Source organism: Opisthorchis viverrini (assembly GCF_000715545.1).
Source record: "Opisthorchis viverrini unplaced genomic scaffold opera_v5_153, whole genome shotgun sequence".
NCBI classification, from domain to species: domain Eukaryota; kingdom Metazoa; phylum Platyhelminthes; class Trematoda; order Opisthorchiida; family Opisthorchiidae; genus Opisthorchis; species Opisthorchis viverrini.
In genome coordinates, this window is record NW_008751810.1 from 1101606 (window position 1) to 1117037 (window position 15432).

At 44.0% G+C, this 15432-nt stretch overlaps 1 protein-coding gene across 1 annotated transcript in view; it reads left to right on the forward strand.

The window, feature by feature from the left end:
- T265_14188 (hypothetical protein) overlaps positions 1-9789 on the forward strand; it is a gene marked incomplete at both ends in the record, with an annotated part of 21257 nt that extends 11468 nt beyond the window's left edge. The window contains 3 exons of the mRNA XM_009172417.1: positions 5735-5972; positions 9130-9309; positions 9467-9789. Of these exons, the coding sequence (XP_009170681.1) occupies positions 5735-5972; positions 9130-9309; positions 9467-9651 (603 nt within the window). The remainder of the gene's footprint in view (positions 1-5734; positions 5973-9129; positions 9310-9466) is intronic.
- Between the last annotated feature and the right edge of the window lie 5643 nt (positions 9790-15432).

Below are 15432 nucleotides of genomic sequence, written 5' to 3' on the forward strand. Positions count from 1 at the left end.
TATATATATATATATATATATATATATATATATCTAACTAGACGAACCTTATGGGTGTACGGCAGTGAAGCGTCAGTGCCAACACCGATGTTGTTGTCTTTGGTGATGGTGATGATGATTCCTGTGTTCAGTCACCCTTCGAGGATAAGACTAGAGAGCAAATTCCATGCCGCAGCTACCAGGCTGCTTCCACGGTGGTTTTCACACAAGGCCCCCATACCTTTGAAGATAGGAATAGCTCTTGATATGCCTTATTCTCGCTCTTGGATCACCGGACGCATGGAGGGAGAAACGAGAAAGACCTGAGTCCGTCTTTGGTGTCCTGAGATGCCTAACCACACTTGGGTCTTGCTTGCATGTTTCAGAGACGCGGCATACATCAATTTTGAGGGATATCTGGGGTTCAAGTCGCGTCACGGCCATTGGATATGCACTGCTGATGAGCTCTAATAAGAGCGAAACTCGAATCTGGTGCTTCGGTTTGATGTGGACTCACCATAATAATTACGCTAGAACAGGAGGGCGGCCGTTCAAACGAGTGGCATGAATATGAATAGTTTTGAGGGGGTACTGTCTGCGAATTTGATATAGGGTACGGACGTTAAAAGCTTCTATGCAGAAAGAATCTCGTGGATTTGTCATGGTGTTATTTTTTTAATAGACAGTGGGATGCGTAGGGCCAATTGGTCATACCCAGCAACGTTTGCCTGTGTGGTAGGGAGGGGGATGGATAGGGACATTGGTGGATAAAGAATTTTACTGTCGAATGGTACTTCCCCGCTGCCCCGGTTCAGAAAGTGGGTTTGGTTAAGGTCCCCACTTTGACTCTTGAATCAAAAGTCTAACCCATAAGGCAGTAGGAGGATGTAGGGTCTTGTTCGGGGACCCTGCCCATAGCCTCTCACTTAGAAAGCTGATCTGCGAGGAAGCGGACAGGAGGGTTTTGTGCGGACCTGTCCCGGGTATGACGACTGAGTAGGCTGTCCTGCTCATCTACAGGGGTCCAAAGTAATGGAACTGGATATTTACCTGCTTAGTGTTAGCAGGCTTTTCAATCCTGGTAGTCCAGATTATGTGGATTGTCATTGGCCTCAGTAAATAACAAGTGAAGAAATGATGCCCGCTACCCTGGTTGGCGAATTCGCTGCATAACTTAGCCCTTTCACCACAAAGAAGAACAAGAGCTCCCTGCTACTGAGAGCTTGGCCGTCCGGTGGCCTTTTCCAGTCCATATTGGACGTTCCGAAATCATCCATAGTAACTTATCTTGAACTGCAAGTTGATACCTGAGATTGTCCAGTCCAGCCGGTGTTTGTGGACTCCGATAAAAGACAGTCTGATGTGGCTATTTGACGTGCAATCGCTCCTAATAACTCATCACTAGTGCTGTTATTGGGTGAGTGGTGGCTGCTCAGAGTTGACTTCACATATAACGTCACACCACGTTTACATATGTTTCAGTGGTGGCCCGGCAGTACAACCTCTACCATGTCCCAGTTAGATCAGCTCAGCTAACAGATTCCAACTCCCAGATCGCCTCGCTTTTCCAACTTGCAGTGGATGGCTGGCCGCCTCGATGGTCTTGATGATCGGGTTGCGTACCGCCCCTCCCCTTTACACAAGAATCCCGAATGTAGTTTGGTAGCCCCAGCATTCAGTCTGTTTTAGTGGTACCGCTGTATGTCGCTGCTTCTCACGTTACTGGGGGTGCCAGATCCCGGTGGATGATCCGTTGTTTGCTTCCAGACCTATGTTACCGTGAAAGCCGGAGTGATAATTGCTCGGCGGACCCAAAAACCACCTGCAACGCAAGTTGTGCCATCTATCTTGCCAATACGAATGACCCTTAATACTTAGAACGCCGTCTCTCCTACATCAAACGGCCTGTCAACCATCGGATGAAATCCAGTCTTAGGAGGTCTGCTCTTCCAAATCAGGCAAACGCAACACCATAATGTTTCGGCCAGAAGGTTTCTTGCCCTTGCATGTCGTGGCTGGGTCAATTCCCCCACGAATTTTAATACACCCAACTGTCTTTTCACCGACCGCCGTATCTCCTGAATTTTTCGGTACGTTCCTCAGCTGCTTATTTTGTTTCTGTTTTTTCCTCGTATCCGACGGAGACTTCCTCGTGTCCAACCGCGGATCAGTCTCTACCATTATGTGCACATGGAATGGACTTGTAGTCAGGTCTTAATTTAGGTACGGTACTCGCCCCCTTATCGTTGGTCAATATTGATCGCTACTCAGTCTCGTTATCTACTGTTTTCAGTTGCCTTTCCTCCTTTGACTGTGCTAGTTACCAATGCGATCGACAACGGTTTTAGCGAAAAGTGATATCTTCCTGCGCACGATGCTCTTTGCTAGCCCACTATCTGTGATACACAGCGAAAGGTTCGAGCACGGATTCTCAACAACCTAATTGTAACACTGAAATCACAATGAATGCTGATAATGCAAGTAGATGCAATAACGTTGACATTAGTCAAACAGTTTAGCAAAGCCTAGGTGTGCACTGTCGAGTTCATTTGGAACAATAGCTACCAATCGAAGTTGTGCTTCGAAGATTTGAGACAGGCCAGTAAGCCGTAGTTGGTTGTAATCTCTTCGGAAACAACCTTGCCATTAACGTGGTAGTGCTCGCGTACTCATAACTTCCTCTGTTCAACCTGTACTCACATTCTAAGTGCACGGAACCTCCCTCAAGGTATTTTTTGCCAAATATTTGGGGGGGGGGGCTTATTATCCCAGGGGATTCATCGACACCAACCCCAGCGAACAACACCAGTGACTCACTGCCATGCAGCCATATCAGTTTATTTGAATAAAGCCTAAGGATGGAAATAAAAACGAGACGGGGGATTCCTGGAGCTGGTCTATCACAAGCATCTCAGCTAGCTCAATTATTCCCTGCAGTCAGTCAACACTGTACGAGTAACGAGCATGTGGGGAAGCGTGGTAAGATGTGATATGAGCTATGGTAATGGTTTTCAAAGCTGTCTGCCAGCTTTCCTGACATCAGCAGGCAACGACAACGTCGGCGCACGCAAATCCCTATGACGCTAAATGACGGAGAGTCCAATGTAGGACCAAAAACTCTGGTGGACAATGAGAGCTCTGGATGTTGGAGAAACCGTGTTGTCTACCACTGAATACGATCAATTGACCAAAATAAGGTCAATGTCAATGAAACGTTAAGTGAAAATAATGGCTTAATGATTCCTTCGCAGATGTACTAAACAATTTGGAGCTTGGTCGGTTTTCAACGACGCAATCCCTGAAGACACTGCCCGTGAGAAGAGATAAAGCACGAAATAACCCTGCCGAAAGGACACCAGGATCAGATGGTTGGTAGCGTGACCTTTTCCATGAAGTTACATAATCTGTGGCCACCCACCCAACAAAAGTTTTGAATTAAGAGAAAATGGTGGGGCATATTCATGTGATGAAGTAATCCTCTGTCTTTTCTACTGTGGGTTTTGATCTAGTGAGCGTCGATTGGACAACCAAGGCCTACTGATTTTAGCCGGTGGAAATAGTAGAGGCTAATGTTGCTAGAGTCGCTACTGAATATCCAGTTAAAAAGCTGCAGGGTGAATGCATCAACTGGCTCCTGCAGCATACACACCCAGGCATCGGGGGATATCGCTTTGCCATGAGCTTTTGAAAAATGCGTTTTTCGTTTCTTGGCTGTGATGCCTCTGTTCATACGGGGCTTGTTTAGCTCTCAAGCTACATGTGCAAGTCGATTGTAACTTTTTAATCTGACTCCAGTTGATGAAAAATGTATTTCTTCTTCACCTTGATGGAGGTGTATGTACCATGACAACGAATAGGTGTTTCTAGTGCCTTTGGCGTTCGTTGCTTCATCTGGTAGAATGTGTATTTTCTGTCCAACTAACTCAACCCAATCTTCCGTTGGCTAAATAGTCACTGACGATTAGGCCAGTTGTTTGTCTACAAATTCGTGCGGACTACAGTTGGAGCGAATCAACATCTATTTTGTGGTCTTCATCCGAATGTGCTATGTGCTAGCTATATATAGGCACAGTAAGGTCAATAGTTTAGGCATCGAAATATTCAGGATATCGTTAACAATGTCACAACTTGGGTCGGTAATATATACTGTGCAATATTGCAATGGATTAAATTGACTTCACTGGAACAAACCCAATAGGAACGACTTATCGCCAGTCATCACGCATGTTTCCTTAACTAGTAGGAACCTAACGAAATACATTCATTTATTGACTAATTTGGCTTTTTCGAGAGACTCACCTGGAACCCGACTGAATCTCTCGTTTGTGATGTTTCCAGCATCCTTATGAGTAGTACATTACAAATATACGTGTATCGCGATATCTCGAATATCGTAGCGACTAAAATATGGGGGGTCTGGTGCAGCACATTCAGTCGCCTGGAAACATCACACACGAGGGATTCAGCTGGGTTCCAGGTGAGTCTCTCGGAAAACCAAATTAGTTTGCAAATGAGTGTATTTCGCTAATTTCGTGCAATTCGGTTTCAAGTAGAACATAAGGTTGACGGAAACTCGGGGACTGCGCATACCTGATGAGCCCCAAGAATGGCGAAACTGGTCGTGGACTGTCGAGGAGTTTCCAGCAACCTTATGAGTAGTGCATTACAAATATAGTAGAAATGTATTTCCAGGTGAGAATGAGATTTGTTGAAGATGTTAAACAAGAAGTTCCAAAGGGAAATAATCGTTGAGAATCCCTGTATTTAGCGAATGGAAACCGTCTGTTGGAGATTCAGATGGTTATTGTGCATAATACTGGAGTGTTTGTACGTATTTGTACAAAATCTGAGCACAATTATCGTACAGTCATATGATTGATGTTGATAGGGAGCCTAGAAGTTTATCCGACACTCATGCACAATGACCCATTCAAGAACTGAACTTTCAGCTGAGAATGATAGCACGCCTGTGCTTACGTGTACTCTCAAGTGGAGGCTTCTTTCTTGGCTAGATTACTGTACGATCACCGTGAACTGGAAAGTTTCCTCAGTGTTTGACGTTTGGCGGATGGACCTCTTGGAATTTTCCAAACATGAGAATGAATACGGGGGCAGTCCCCTTCAATTTTTCAGGAGAATAGACAGAATGCCTTAGCCAAAGTCAGCCACGGGTAATCTCGTTTCCAAAACAGTTATCTTCAAGTCGTATGCCATTCCTATCCGTGATAACCACCTCTCAGCTGTGGAATGAGGATCTTTCGTTGACTTCTTTTTGAACGGTTTAGAAGTGCAGATCACTCAAGACTCCTGGTGAAGTAAATTATTCAGTAATCCTCTGGTCTTAAATCAAGTAACCGCTTGATATTCTGTAGTAAGGCGAGTGGACTAGTAAACTGTGCACGCCGACCTGTCAAACATCATCATCATCATCATCAACGACAGCATGACATCAGTGCTCAACACCAATGCTTCACTGCCGTACAGCCATGACTTATTTGAAAGCCTTATTGTAAAGAAAAGAATAAAGGTGGATGGGGGAGGGGCACCTGTCAAACAACGAACCTCATGTGTGACTTGCCTTCAACGTCGTTTTAAGTATGAGTTTGAGCATGTGTGTTTCATATGTCCAGTTCTATCGCTCCTTAAATGCGCCTAATTTGTGTGGTTACTTTAGCACTGGTCATTTTTTTGATACTACACATTGACATGCACTTCATCGCGTGGACAAATAGCATCTGCTTGTTCCCCTCTCCAGATAAACACGATTGGAACGTTCAATATGATCAGGTTGGCGGCCACGGCGATGGCAGAGAATGAACCGGACTGTGATAACCTCCGAGGTGTTATCATAAACACAACTAGTGTGGCTGCATTCGAGGGCCAAGTCGGGCAGGCTGCCTACGCAGCAAGCAAGGCAGCTGTTGCAGGTATGACTTTGCCGATTGCTCGTGATTTGGCGCGTGAGGGAATTCGCGTGATGGCAATAGCACCGGGTGAGTAACTTGCTGATATCTGGTACGCTTCCCAGAAAAACTCTAACAACAATAGCTGGATTTATTGCTTGGCCAAGCTTTTATGGAGCGTGACTTCTCAATTGATCCCAAGCTTGCGCCGAATAATCTCGCAGCTGTTTGAGCGTTACCTAGCTTGTTTTCCTCGTAAACCTCTAGAGACATTTTGACTTCCTTTGTTTCAGATCCTGAGCTTATTGTCAGATCCAGGGCCTTAAATCCCCTAAATCATCCATGACATTTTGAACCGCTTGTTTTTTAAACCAACCCTGTGTACATTTCAATTCGGAGTTTCACACCCCGATAGCAGCTTGTGTCAACGAACCACACTCACGCCTGGTGTTCCATGTAGTTTGTTCGTTGTCGCTTAGGTTGAGCGTTTGGATAACAGACCGTTGAGCTTGAAAAATCATGTTCGCTGGCTCATTGTCAGATTTTATTTGTTTATTTGACTGTTTTAACCAGCCAACTGCATGCCGTCAGGTATTAACTGTATCCCGATTTGGCATAGTCAGGTCTCTCGGTTCTTCCAACTTTTCAGGTGTCCTTACAAAAATCCGTAGCCAGCCCAGTCGCACTGTCGTTTCAGCACACCTGTTGGATTGTTAATAGTATGGGATTTCGGAATGCCCGCCGAGATATAGTCCTGAAAATGATACCATTCTCTGCTGAAAGGTGTAGAATCATCAAACGGTTTTCTCATTCTTGTTGTTGATCATCAGCTGTGCTAATCTAACCGATCCAGGGCGATCCGAATCAGCGATTTCCTATTTAGCAGTTAAATACTCTACCATTCTGCCATGAGCGGTTGAACAGAAGTGTTCTAGTTGGTCTCATCCATCCAGCAGTATGATACCTGATAGCACGATATACTGCATCCCATTCGATCGGCCTTCACTCTAATGTTCTAAATCGCCGGGACGTACACGATGCCACTAATAGCCCTCAGAACTTCATTCACATTCCAACAAAAACGCGATGTTTCCTTACGGTCTATGTAGAATCCTACTGAATAAATGTTAACCTATTGCCTGTTCGTTGATATATACATGGTTTGCTTCCAGAGCCTTCTCCGCGAGTCGCTTGACTAAGTTTTTGCGTACTACATCTTTCTGGAATTCTCTAGATCATGACGAATGTGTAGTTGGCAACTGTATCTCTGGTAGCTTCAAGCTGGTGGCTAGACCGAAGCACTGTAGTCTGATGGGATGGAAAACCTTGAAAAATAAGGACAATAATGTGAGACACATCAGTGTGTTTTGTTCAGTTGCTTTACGGTTAATAAGTTTAAGGAACCTTCTCATAATTTTGGCACATGTCGAATCAATGAGTTAGTTACACCGCATTGACGTGACCAAGCTTGGGACTTCCAGGACTGTTGAACGAGTGTGTGGGCGTAAACTGAATCAACTAGTGGCAGCTTTCTAAGGTAGCTTGTACAGTTAACTTGGGGTGACGGACACCGTGAAGAATAGTAGTAGTATCTGCAGCGTGAACAGGATAGTCGCACGTTGGTTATTTGCGGTGAACAGCAAACTTGTCCCATTACTCATTCAATGTTAAAATCCAATTTAGTATATCTGACTAGGGTTTGCGTATCCACCAATAATCTGCCTGAGTTTTTGGTTTAATTCACTAATGTCCACGAGCATCTTGGTTGAGGACGACTGATTTTATGTAGCTCAAGCATACTGTTCGACTGATACCCCTGGACGTTGATTCACTATTCTTTACATCTGTGATCATGGTGTGAAGCAGATGACCTGAAAGTATTCATCACGGCGACCTATGACTCTCCCGACTACGTCAGTTTTAATACTCAATTATTCGATATATACGTCTTTGCTATATCCCCCGTATACTGAATTCCCTTAAAAGTCCTAGTGGCTACGGATACTGAGCTTTTCGACAGTATTCCTTCCATATCTCGCTAGAAGCAATGTGCGAGTTGGAAATAGACATCAAGTGCACAACCGAGATTGAACTACACAGGATGTCTCCTCTGAGTGTTTGTCTTGCCTGCACTCAGCTTGACAGTTCCTTCCTGTCGGCTATCAAGCAGTGTTCAGTCTTTTGTGTCTTTCTCTCCATTGGTATCTATTGTGGTGATATCTATAAGTCAGTGGAATCCTAGTTTAAGTGTATACTTTCCAAGGGCGCCGTACACCGACTTCACTATATACGTACAGATGCTAGCCCACCTGAGCTCAATGTGTATAGTGGTGTTAGATGGGACTGTCTTCCCTTTCATCTAGGCTCTTCAACATTTCTGTTGATATGTTTGTAACTCGGGTGCATGGGTAACTGGTTGATCAGGTGGTCGGTGATCTGCTTGCCTAGCTTGACAGTTAGCGACCTAAGCGTCGTTGTGTGTGATTAAATCAATGTGGACAAAAATCCCTCTGGATACATGGGACTTATGAACCCGAACAGTATAGCTTCACTCTCGAGGGTCTGATAGACCAATGTTATTTATTATAAGTCTGGACGGCTCTTTTGAACTTCTGTCCTCTTAGGCTATCGACTTCCCAGCATTTCCAACGGCAGTTGAGAATGTCCCGCAACTCCGTGTACCGTTTCAGGTCAGAAATGAGGTCACTTCATACAGACATACAAAGGCCTATACCGTTTGCTTGAGATCTGGTTAATATATCCTATATGTATTACAGAGATGTATCACAATGTTTAAAAAGTTCGTTGTCACAGATGAGCCCAGTCTCCATTCATAGGTTGCTTCTTCCGCTGTTCATTAACACCTTGAAGGAACCTGTCTGCCTAGCCGACAGGCCGAAACGACCCTCGTGACTTAGCGAACGTGATCGACAAACTGTGCAAGCTGGATCCAAGGTGCCATTGATGTACGCTCTAGAGTTAACGGACTCGGCATATACACAAAAACATCGAATACAGTGTTTTTTGTTAAGTTATTTTGATATTGTTTGTATGATGGGCCTCATTCAGGCCCGTTGGACCGATTGACTAGATTTCACCACACGTTTATCCTAAGCTCGTACAGATGTGACTTCTTACCCTGTGTGTTTACATACTCGATATGTCATTGGTTACTCCAGTTTATGGGCACTGAGATGGACTGGATCATGTTAATTGTATTTCGGGTCGCATTGTGGTTCAATTTCAGGCCTCTTCCACAGCCAGACCATTATGGGAAAGAAAGGTTACAACAATGATACCCTCGCTTACCTTAGTGACGTCCAGTTGGCCGTATCTCGCCTCGGCCGACCTGAAGAGTTTGCAAATATGGTGCTTCGCTTGATTCAACGGCCTACTCTCAGTGGTACAACAGTCCGACTAGATGCCGGTGGGCGCCTCGTTTACGTTTGAACCAGAAATTCTCGCATACTTTGTGTGACTGTATCAGTGTGCGCATATTTCTTTGAAAATACCCATTTTTCCTTTGGTTGGCACTTTTTGTGTCCCGGTCGTCACTTCCCATGCATTTATTGCGTCTTCTCCAGGCTTTTTCGAGACACCCCTGCTTGCTGGTTTACCGTCTAGTGAGCACTTGGTAAAACTTACAGTCAACCCCCAACGTTTCGGCAAACCTGAGGAGTTCGCTCATCTTGTGGAGACGATCATTCAAAACCACATGCTCAATGGAGAAGTGATCCGGTTGGATGCTGGCGCACGAATGCCTCCTTAGCTCTTCAATAGACCATATCGATCCGCCATTTGTACAAGCTGACAAATTTTCCCCTAGTTAACTGATTTCGACTCTATTGTTTTTATACAAAGCACTTAGGGTGTAGCCGGAAATTTTTGAGTAAAATGTGACTCCTGATACTTAGCTTTTTTAGTGCTATGGGCTCAGGGTATGTTGCCGACCAATAACTTCTCTATTCCACTCCTGCCTTGAATTTTCAGAAGCATTGGATCGAATGCCGTTAGTTCTTAGGAAGAGGTCCAACCGTTTTTGTGTGCGTTCTTTGCTTCTTCTGTTCGAAGTGCTAAAGTGAGGGTGTAGCGTAAGCTGCAAATTTGAGGCTTTTCAGTCAGTATTTTCATAGGGTGGATAAACCGACCTGTTGATAATTTGTTGAAATATTGGTAGCTCGGGTGAGTTTATTGGTTGTTGATCAGGTGGCTGCTGATCTGTTCGCCGAGGCTTGCAAACGTTTCGTCACCATACGAGGAGACATCATCAGTGAGTACCCACCCAACTGCGCACTGATGATGTCTGATCGTATGGTGACGAAACGTTTGCAAGCCTCGGCGAACAGATCAGCAGCCACCTGATCAACAACCAATAAACCGACCTGTTTTTACGAGGCACCTGGCGATAGACTTCACATTTTCATTAACGCTTAAGCAGCAGTATAGTACATTCGAACAGCTAAAGTATTGTCGGAACTTGGATCACTCAGATTTCGGTGAAATATCAGTAAGCTACGTCAATTAAGAGCTTCCAAAAATCCGTATGTGACACCTGGCTGGATTGATTTCCTGTAATGAAAATTCACTACAAAACAACTTTTGGAGGCACTACTCGAGCGAATTAATCAGGAATCCCTATTTGTAAAGTGCTTATTTGATGTGCGGCTGTCTGATGAGCTCCAAGAAGGGCGGAACCTGTCGTAGGCCGTCGAAGAGCCTTCAGAAACTGCGAGTAGTGCTCCATCAGGGAATCTGTGTACTTCGTAATTTTTAGGGGGGAAGGTTGATTGTTAGCCCAAAGCACTTCGCCATATTCGGAGTTCACAAAACCGTATCATGATATACACACCAAGACTCAGACGACACTGACCCATTCGTGCGTGCATTGGCACCCATTGCTCCATAATTCATCGGAACTTTATCCGTTGGAGCAACTACTTACCAAAACTTGCCTTTGTGGAAATGGTCTGTCCTATTTCAAAGTTAGGGAATAGATCTTAGCGATTCAAAATGGACGTCAGTTATACGTCGCACAAAAGCTCATTAGGACTTGAAACTGTCCAAATTTCGGAACTCCAGCAACTTTGGTACAGTGGCGTCAATGTTCGACAGTACACGTCCAATGTTAGGGAGTCCTGTGTGTATGCTACGGAGGAACTCGGAATCAAAAGAATATTGAGCAGGTTGAAAACGAATTGGTTTGTGAGTGAGAATATTTCGGGAAATTCGTAGGAGTTGGCCTCAAGTAGAAAAAAAGTTGACGAAAACTTGAGGTTTGTGCCTACCTGAGGATGAGCTACTGAGGAGCTTCACACTCGTGAATAGTGCTACTTCAAGAAGAGCGGTGGAGTACCCCGTTATTTTAGGCCTCAAACAGCCTCCCGGATGAGCGTACATTAGAGCCTGTTCCACTCAGATGCGAAGCGAATTGAAGCCCTCCTATTTAGTTTCAGCCACCAATCTCGAGACAGTAGTTTGCAATGCGCCATGCTCCACTTGTGAGTCTCCACTTCGATTTCGTCGTGCACGGCAAGTTCACTCCGTATCTGGAAACCGTTGTTGGTATCATTAACAGTACACTTCTTTAAAGGAGATTGGGTTTGCCGATTTCCCGACCAGGTGCTGAACTCTGCCATCTCGTTACAAAAAAATGATAGGAAGTGTAGCTTGTTTTACGGTGTGCGCATTCCAGCACTCGCTGCAATGTAGGGATAATCTAGGGGGTTAGGATGGCCATATTGAGGCCCTCTAACACGTGATCCATTTCAAGATACTTCACTTTCCAACAGGTACCGAGGACATTCCACTGCGTAGTTTGCTTTGACGGCGTGTCACGGTTGCTTTACCTAACTGGATCACGAAGTCCATTTTCTCAGTGGTTCGGAATGTAGAAAACGCAGTCACTCTGACGTCACTGGAACGTATATAATCAATTTTTACCAATCCGAAAAGCACTTTCCCACTTCTCAGTGTTCCCAGTATTTCAAGCGGACTACTAATTGGGTGTCAAGTGATTGATTCAAAATAACTTATACTTGAAGAACGTTGAAGAGTACTAGAAATTTTAGCCTGAAGCAATAAGCAGGACTACCTGAAGTAAATCTAGTCACCGTGCTCAATGCGGCGACCCGTAACTGTGCATCATATTCCCGTCCATGCAACTGGGAGTTCCAAATACCCAATAAACTTTATCCTTTGATGGTTGTACGGAGGCTGAGCATCGTACCCTGCCAACTTCGGAATCGAACCAAAAGCAACTAGTAATATTGCAATTAACTTAACAATTATCTGAAAACGTACAGGGTAAAACATTGCGATTTCTAGAAACAACGATGCCCGTTATACAACTTGAAAAACCAACGGACGATCCCGGTTTCCCTTCTTCAATGCTTGATGGGCGATGGGTCCGTTTTCATGAAATTCTTAGATAATCCTCTCAAAAGCGTGTCGAATGGGATGAAGAGGCTTCTGTAATATGTCACTGTCTGCGGCTCATCACACCTTGGACTGTGCGAATTTTACTTCGTCCAATGAGGCGTATGAGTGCTTCTTGTGGAATTTGAATTCATTTGAGGTTTTCGTGAACTATTTTTTAAATTGTTTATTGTCTTATATTTTATTTTTCCATGAAAATTTCCCGAAAGTTGTAGCGCCCGTAGCCCCGGGCTCCATGATTATCGATACTCGGATTTTTTGGAACCTAGGAGGTGCGAGAAACAAGTTATTGAATGTAATCTTTGAATAACGTTCAAAAGCGTGTCGAATGGGATGAAGAGGCTTCTGTAATATGTCACTGTCTGCGGCTCATCACACCTTGGACTGTGCGAATTTTACTTCGTCCAATGAGGCGTATGAGTGCTTCTTGTGGAATTTGAATTCATTTGAGGTTTTCGTGAACTATTTTTTAAATTGTTTATTGTCTTATATTTTATTTTTTCATGAAAATTTCCCGAAAGTTGTAGCGCCCGTAGCCCCGGGCTCCATGATTATCGATACTCGGATTTTTTGGAACCTAGGAGGTGCGAGAAACAAGTTATTGAATGTAATCTTTGGAATAACGTTACAAATGAGCTTTATTCTACGCTCCAGAACACTATCTAACCAGAGTTTTGTATCTGGCTCGTAAGACAGCCCTTTGCATAAAGGTGAAGTTGATGTTTATTTTATTGACATTGTTTCTATCTGCACGTTATACAAGGCTTACATTTAGGCGCCGCCTTTATTATCACTAAAATCTGTCATTTCTCTGTTTTTGCTCGTGCACGTGACACTTGGAAGAGCACATTACCATCTTACCGAAATAATCAGGTTTACGGTGTCCTCATCTGCGATATTTTTGAGGACTGACAGAAGGCTCACAATTTGTGAAGCATGTGCGACTGCCAGTTAAGCATTATTCGTCTTTTAGGGACAAGGATAAGTTCCTCTACTGGCCACATCATTTCTAATCAAAAGAGTGCCAAAACCAATACCGTGTTGCTCTTTTACTCAACAGACTTATCCATGACTCTTTATTCTTACTGACCGTGAGTGAGACAGGTTACATCTGGCGAGGTGAAACCTAACACCATATTGGTCTGTGCACACAGTTAACTGCCATACGTCCGCTCCAGAGGCAAATCCCACAGTGAGCCTCAAAGAATGAGCACGCAATTATACGACCAATACTGATACTAAGTATAGAACAGGAGCCTCATATGACGACGCATTTTCGGAAATCCGGGCCAAAAAACGCTACGAACACGAGAGTCTTCTTAGAAAATCTTCCGCCTTCAGTCGACATGAAATCACATCCTTGTAAACACAGGGTTTGAATTTTACTGTAACCTGTCACGTACTACGTCATAAGAATGTCTGATGTGTATCGTTTCGAATCCATAAAATCAACATGGCTCATCTATTGCGATCACCAGGAATCTTACAATCTGATCGGTATTCCCATACTCGGTCCATCCGTCAAATATTCCTTATTCTATCGTGAGCTGTCTCTATAACAGTCTGCCGCACTCAATAGGTCCACACAACGAGCTTCTGAGTTCAGGCTCCTTAAAAAATCATCCATTTCTCTCAGAGAGCTCGCGCTTACAGACTCCGCAGCAAGTGTTGTCGGGTAGCTTGCCTGGAAAGGTCATATAGACAATGGGTAAAATACTACATCTAACGTGGAGAAAACTCTAAACATTCATAACTAGCTGTGACAACTCCAGGCCTTCTGCTGCGCTTCAGACAGAAAAATTTTCGTCAAGACCATTAGTTTCAACCATAAACTGATTGTAAAGCAAAGCTGAAGATAAGCATGATGCTTTGGTTCATAACTGATTCGTACCTCAACCAAATGCCGAAACGAAACTGTCCACCACCAGGTCCGAAGCTATCGATCAGAAAAAACTATCAGACTATAAAAAGGCAGGAAGTCTTTGTGTCAATATGGTATCCGTGAGGAAATTAGCAGGAGTTGCCTGATCGTGGTTTCCAAATCCCCTTCATAGACTCAGTATACCCAGAACATGGAGACAGTAAAAATGTTACAACCGCGGAAAGAGATTTCTCAGCGGCGTACCGCGTTCAGATGGTGTTTAGCACGAAAACTCGAACGCATATTCTACTTTTCACTGCGACTTCCAGATTTTGAGCACTTCCAGTTTATTCAAAGATTTAACAGGTCCCAAGAGAAAAATAGCTTTTTCTCAGTTTTTAAGGATCATGTTGTGTATATCGTAAAAAATGACTTGTGAAAACAAAAAACAGTTCAGTCCGGTGAGATTTAAACACTATGGATTGCAGGGTCTCGTTTGAATACTTAGATTCAGATAATTCTGACAAAAGGTGTAGTTTTCAAGGACAACCACTTAAGAAACCATGATTTTAAGTCTAACTGGAAGAATTTAAGGGGAAATCATCGGGTTTGTGTCCGCGGACATTAAGAAAGATTTCTTGCGCGTAAGAGGCTGCATGGACAAGTGGTTTGGTATCCAAACTGCCAGCGAGGAATTTTCGAGTTTGAGGCTTCTTTCATCGTAATGGGTTGCGCACTACTGGTAAACAGCAATAAGATCGAAACAGTTTTCCGTCGCTTGTCGGCTTTTCAGTATAGATTAGCTCCACTCTCAGAATAAAACCGCACTTGAGAACCACCCAGTATTCTATCACAGATACCAGGGGTAGCGATTATTCTTCAGTTATGAATACTCGTATGGCAGAATTTAAGGAGCCGTCGTTGAACGTAATGCGGATTAGTTTGACCTACAGAAATACTATGGGAGAATAACATTGTATGGCGACATATTATTGCGCAACGCATCGTGCACCGGTACGCTAGATAATTTGGAATCAGTGCGAGGCTAGCTTACGACGATCGAGTGGCCTGTGCACAAAAGTACTGAAGCAAGTTTTATAATGCTCATTCAAGTTTTATGCACTTTTGCTCGAGAATGAACCGGGAAGTGCTACACGAATCAACACAGTCTAGCTTGGGTTTTTGCATAATCACAACGACATAAAACGGTAAAATGCGGGTGGTCATCTGCGTATCACAACAGAAACACTGGGG